Source organism: Aegilops tauschii, chromosome 4 (assembly GCF_002575655.3).
Source record: "Aegilops tauschii subsp. strangulata cultivar AL8/78 chromosome 4, Aet v6.0, whole genome shotgun sequence".
Classification (NCBI taxonomy): domain Eukaryota; kingdom Viridiplantae; phylum Streptophyta; class Magnoliopsida; order Poales; family Poaceae; genus Aegilops; species Aegilops tauschii.
In genome coordinates, this window is record NC_053038.3 from 4,078,623 (window position 1) to 4,084,740 (window position 6,118).

At 49.9% G+C, this 6,118-nt stretch overlaps 1 protein-coding gene across 1 annotated transcript; it reads left to right on the plus strand.

The window, feature by feature from the left end:
• The first annotated feature begins 2,551 nt into the window (after nt 1-2,551).
• Nucleotides 2,552-5,863, plus strand: LOC120962661 (histidine-containing phosphotransfer protein 2-like). The gene is made up of 5 exons (XM_073497311.1): nt 2,552-3,000; nt 3,101-3,169; nt 4,604-4,675; nt 5,057-5,129; nt 5,518-5,863. Exons 1-5 carry the CDS (start codon nt 2,951-2,953, stop codon nt 5,551-5,553), a joined length of 300 nt encoding a protein of 99 aa, XP_073353412.1. The 5' UTR covers nt 2,552-2,950; the 3' UTR covers nt 5,554-5,863.
• The last annotated feature ends 255 nt before the right edge of the window (nt 5,864-6,118 follow it).

Genomic DNA, 6,118 nt, shown 5'->3' on the forward strand with positions numbered 1-6,118 from the left:
GCTAGCTGACGCCCTGCCCGAGGTCCAAAGCTACACAAGAGCACTGGGAACCGGGATGCTTCTTTGCAACTTATGCAATTGGAATCCGGCGGCGTCCTCAGGTGGCGGTGGGGAAGGGGAGGGGAGGGAGAGAGGGGGCTCGGGAGGTACTGTTTGGTCTCCCGTGAGTCGCCCACTCGAGGCGACGCGAGAGCCAGTGGATGTATTTGTGTTTTTTATGTAGAAGATATCTGATAGCCAAATAATCCGAGGTTATGGCTAGGGCACATCGGGTGCGCGTGCATGGGGGCGCTAGACGTGTCAGGGGTGGTTTGGTCCGCGTCGGGTCCGTAGCCATGGGTGTGTGTGCGCGCGCGCATGTGTGTGTGTGTGTGTGTGTGTGTGTGTGTGTGTGTGTGTGTGTGTGTGTGTGTGTGTGTGTGTGTGTGTCAGCACGTGTATGTGCGCAAGTGTGGGTTAGTTGGCGAGATGTGCGGGTCTATCATTGCGCTGGTCGCTGGACCCGATCGCGCGGGGCGTGGCGAGTGGGAGAGTGGGGTGGCGTCTGGTGCGCGTCGTGGAGCATTGGTGCGCACAGACGTATAAACCCTCACCCCTCCCGTGTGTTATAGGTGTGGCTCAAGATTGTTGCTTGAGGAGAAAAGCCGTTCAGGCGACGGGCGTTTGTGCACCGGAAAAAAGCCAACCATGTGCCCTCCTTCTTCCTTCTTCTTTGCTACGAGCCAGGAGAGAGTCAGGTGGCCAGCTAGAGTTTATGCTCCAACATTTGGCATCAGAGCCATGTCAGCGGGGGTGATCGCCGGTGATGTAACTCGTGTCGTGCGCCGGCGGATCAGGGAGCTCGCTGCCGATGTCGGTCCCTACGCTCACCGGTGACAACTACACTACATGGGCAATCAAGGTGGAGGCCAACCTGGATGCGGCCGGGCTCTTGTAGGGGGTGGTTCCGGTGGAGGACGCGGCAGCGGCGGTCGTCGCAAAGAAGGACAAGCCGGCACGAGCATACCTGCTCGGGGCACTCTCCGAAGACATGCTGATGCAGGTGTCGCTGAAGAAGAAGAAGGCGGAGGTGTGGGCCAGCTTGAAGACATGTTTCATCGGAGCTGATAGGGCTCGGGCGGCGCGGCTAGCCGCCCTCCACGGCGAGTTCGAGCGTCTGCGCATGGCGGACGGCGAGTCACTGGACGCATCTGCCAGCAAGATTGGTGGCATGGCGGCGCATTACGCGGGGCTCGGGACGACGCTGGAGGATGCTGAGATGGTGAAGAAGCTGCTGGACTCGGGTCCGGACCGGCTGTACGCGGTGGTCGCCGACATTGAGCAATTCTGCAACGTCGAGACGATGTTGTTCGAGGAGGCGCTCGGCCGGTTGAAGATGTTCGAGGAGAGGTCACGGCAGCATGCGCACGCCGGCAGGGAACGGGCAGGCGAGTAGCTGATGATGACGGCGGCGCAGTGGGCGGCTCGGCGCAGACGGCAGGGCGGAGGATGACTCGACCTCGACGACGACGGCACTGGCAGCATGGCGTCGGGTGGCGGCGGGAAGAGGCACGGGGGCTGCTACAATTGTGGCCAGCGAGAGCACGAGGCCTCGGAAGGTGGCGGCGGCATAGCAGGCCCTCATCACGGAGGCCGGCGACAACCACGAGCCGGCACTGCTCTAGGTCGTGGCTTAGGGGGTGAATGATAGCCAAATAAGCCGCGGCTATGGCCAAGGCGCGTCGGGTGCGCGTGCGTGCGTGCGCCAGACGTGCCGGGCGTGGTCCAGTCCATGTTGGGTCCGTAGCCGTGTGTGTGTGTGTGTGAGCACGTGTATGTGCGTGTGTGTGTGGGTTAGTTGGCGAGATGTGTGGGTGTGTGATCGCGCTGGGCGCTGGACCCGGTCGCGTCCGTGTGTGTGTGTGCATGGCGGGTGCGTGAACCGCGGAGCACGGGGCGTGGCGAGAGGGTGAGTTGGGTGGCGTCTGGTGCGCGTCGTGAAGCGTTGGTGTGCGCACGTATAAACCCTCACCCCTCCCGTGTGTTATAGGTGTGGTTTGAGTTTGTTGCTTGAGGAGAACACCCGTTCGGCTGCGGGCGTTCGGGCACCGGAAAAAATTCCACAGTGTGCCCTCCTTCTTCCTTTCTTCTACTTCGCTACGAGCCAGGAGAGAGTCACGTGACCAGAGGGAGCTGCGATGAGCTAGGGCAAGAGTTTCTGCTCCAACAATATCAATATGCCAAAAATATTCATTAGCAATAAACATATGTGCACTATTTGGTGATGGGCTATGCAATTGGAAAAGTGAGGCTTTCCTGCCTTCCTTCCTTCAGTGACCAGTGGGGCCTTGGCTAAGGGCCGAACGAGTGGTCAAAGACATCTTCTTGCCTCCTGGGTGCCGCAGTGACTAGCTGGTCCGGCATCCATCCATCAATCCACCAAAATGTAGCTGCATGCATGCTCGCACATACGCCATATTCAACTTGAAGCTCTTCATTGATGACGGCCAGCCAGTAGAGTACTCACTGCCAAACGGCTCCTTGAGAGAGCCACCGTGACCTGCCTGCACTCCTCTTCAAGCTCTTCATTGATGGCGGCCAGTAGAGTTTAACGAGCACTCCCTGCCAAAAGGCTCCGTGTGAGAGAGCCTCCGTGACCTGCCTGCACTCCTCTAATCTCCTCTCCTCGTCCACTCCGCCAGCAGCTTCGAATACCATCTCTGTGTTCGCTCTGTTCTCCCTTCGCCATGTTTGCCGCCGAGCTAAGGAGACAGATTAACGCGCGCATCAGCTACATGTACGCCACGGTGAGTCGTCCTTCCCCTCAACTCAATTCTGGGCCGGAATTCGTCCGTGTTCGCTCTGTCCCCCGGATCGCCGTATTGATGGATGGATCCAGTGAATTCTAGACGAGTACTACCAAGAGCTTCAGCCGCCGCAGGACGAGGGCTTCGTCCCCGAGGTCATCAACATGTTCCTCCACGAGGCCGACATGATGCTCAATGACATCACCAGCCTTATGTCCGTGCCTTACCACCGCACCAAGCCCTCTGCTTTCCTTAGCCCCATCGTCCTGGGTATTGATTTCGTATCCTCTGCTTAATTTGTGATTCCCTCCCAGGAACCTGCCCGTCGTCGACTTCGAAATGGTGGGCGAACTAGTGCACCAGCTCAAGGCATGCAGCAGCAGGTGATTATCTGTTTCCCACACTGCATCGATTTGTTTGTCATGGGCATACCCCGGTTGTTGTTGTTTGCGCTATCCTGTAACCCTAAGTACAAGTGTGGAGCTTAATTGTATTTCATGTGCCTAACGGAAGTACCGGCATTCATCCAACCGCAATGTTATTATGGCTCGGCCAGAAATTAGAACTTTGTTGTCTTGCGAGCCTTCCTGGAATTAGCGGTATGCTATTCAGCATAACACCGATGGCGATTTCCCGGTCTGTCCATGTTTCTATTAGGATGTGTCGGCGCAGTGTCGTCTGCGGTTGTCGTATATACATAAGTAGAAAAGTTGAGTTTAGTAGTCTTTTATATAATAGAATTGTCTGCATTAATTCCTCTCAATGGCAACACTAAAACGCATCAAGGAAAACTTTGTCGTCTTGCAAAAATTCGAGTACTATTGAATGTGATATTCAGGAATGGCAGTATTCTAGGCCAGCAATAAAAGTTGCCATTCTGAAAATATTTCTAGTATTGATGATCTCCTGTTCTACATAATGCCAATAGCTGTTTTTCCAGTTTCTCCGCTACATTGATGTTGTCTCTATTTAGATGTGTCGGCGTTGGTGTATACATCGTGGGCATGCGGCTCGTGCCATTTGTTTTATCGTTTAGCCATAATTAGAAGAGCCAACTTTAGTTGAGCTAGTGATATGCTATTCAGCATTACGGCGATGGTGGGTATTCTCGTTTGTCCACGTTTCTATTCGGATGTGTCAGTGATGTGTCATTTGCGGTTGTCATATACAAATAAATAGAAGAGCTAAGTTTAGTTGTGTTTCGTATTTCATATAACGGAATAGTCAGCATTCCTACCAATGGCAACGCCAAAACTCTAGGGAAACTTTGCCGTCTTGTGGAAATTTCTCGTACTATTGAATGTGATATTCGACAATGGCATTATTTTAGGTCAGCAATAAAAGTTGCCGTTCTGAAAATATTTATAGTATTCCTCTATGTAACGCAAATGGCTATTTTCCAGTTTCTCCGCTACATACATTGATGTTGTCTCTATTTGGATGTGTCAGCGTGGGTGTGTATACGTTGTGGGCGCGCGCCTCATGCGGTTGGTGTTGTCGTTTAGCCATAATTCAAAAGACGAGTTTAGTTATGTTTTGTGCAGTGGAAATGCCGATGTATATTAATGCTGTTTGGTTAGGGAAACTTTAACGTTTTATAAATATCTCTAGCACTACTAACTGCTATAGAACATAAGACAAATGCTATTTTCGGTTTTGGGTTATCAAACACTTTATTGTGTTGACTACCTTGACAAATAGCTCCTCGAGAATATTATTATGACACCGCAATTATGCTTATGTTCAACATTCCATAGTGTTTGTTAAGTTTGGGAAATTTCTAGTTTCTTGATCGTGCTCTTTTTGGCATGTATCAGCGTTGGTGCTAGGAAAGTTAACCTTGCCTGCGTGCACTTCCAGCAGTTCTATGAGGGAAAAAGCAAAGAAAGGTCAGTTCTTGTTACCTTATTATATACGTACGACAGTAATTACTCTCTACTCTCTGTGCTTATCAAATCCCCTGTGTGAAACCTGCCAACTTATTTTGTCTTTGATGACACTATTTTTGGCTCATATTAATCTAATATTTATAAGCACTAACCTGCTTATTCACTTCATCTCCAATCAGCTGATTGATATAACTCACTTCTTTATCTGTATGATAATTCTCTTGTAACTTGTTAATTCTAGACATTTGTTTATACCACAATTAAGTTTTGAGATGGCTAGAGTTCTTTCTCAAACACTCGGTTACAATTTCCGAAGCATTCCGATTCAGTTTGCTTAACCACTTCAGAATGTGACAGTGTGGTGTGTTTGCATTATTTCAGGTGCCTCATGGCATTGAATGTTCTTAGGAATGAGTTCTACGATGTGCGCGACAGGCTACAGACCATTATGCAGGTAGCATCTTATGTTCCTATGTTGGCCTTTGACTTCCAACTTCTCACAAGATCAACAATATGTAGACTGGCATATATTATTTAAGATAAAAAAAGTAATTACGTTGATCTTATTCTTGTTACTATTGAAATTTGTATAGCAATATATTGTTTGGTTTCTGGAGCACTTAGTACGAGGTCTTTGAAAGTCCCATTTGTCACTGAATGTTTCTGTCTTAATATTGTCACGATGGTTCGTTAGATGCTTAGGCTAACTCCAAAAAACCAGTTGTGTTTCCCAGCTTAACTTAACCTTTGCCAAGTACTGGAAAAATATACCGACATAAATTAAGCACCACTGTACTTTGCAGACCTGTCATAATCATTAATCTACTCTTGTTTTGATGTAGTTGGAGCAGCAGATTGCAACCTTGGGTCCTAATTAAGTACCAGTAATCGAAGCCAAAAAAGCATAGCCCCATGTGCTCTGGAATGATGGGGTGTATGTATCCTTGAATATGTAGGCAGTTCAACGGTTGCTGGGCTTTGGACGGGGCGCGTGGGATCACATGACAATTCTTGCTTCGGCACTCCGGGCTCGCAAGCACCATGCAAATGGAATTTTTCTCTTGTGTGTCAGTGTCTTTGTCAACTCTATATTTGTGTGTCATCGATGGTCTGCGGCTGTGTTTAAACTCTATACTTGGTTGGCTACTTTTTGGCTTGTTTTTATTGTATGTTGCTCGCTGTTTTTAATACCGTCTTCTGAAATGTTATTTCCTCCAGCTAAAATCTTGTTGTTGGCTGGTGTACCGAGAGGAATTCCTTGCTGGCCTCCGCCACCACCATCAGAATCTCATAGCATCGCCGTAACACCAAACTGACCATTCTGCAGACGGAGGAGAAAAGGAGATGTGATGGGGAGGGCCACCGGAAGGTGCTGCGGGACAACATTTCATGAGTTATGAGGCTTGCGGTCCGCCAGCGAGGCAGATATTTAATGGACATGAA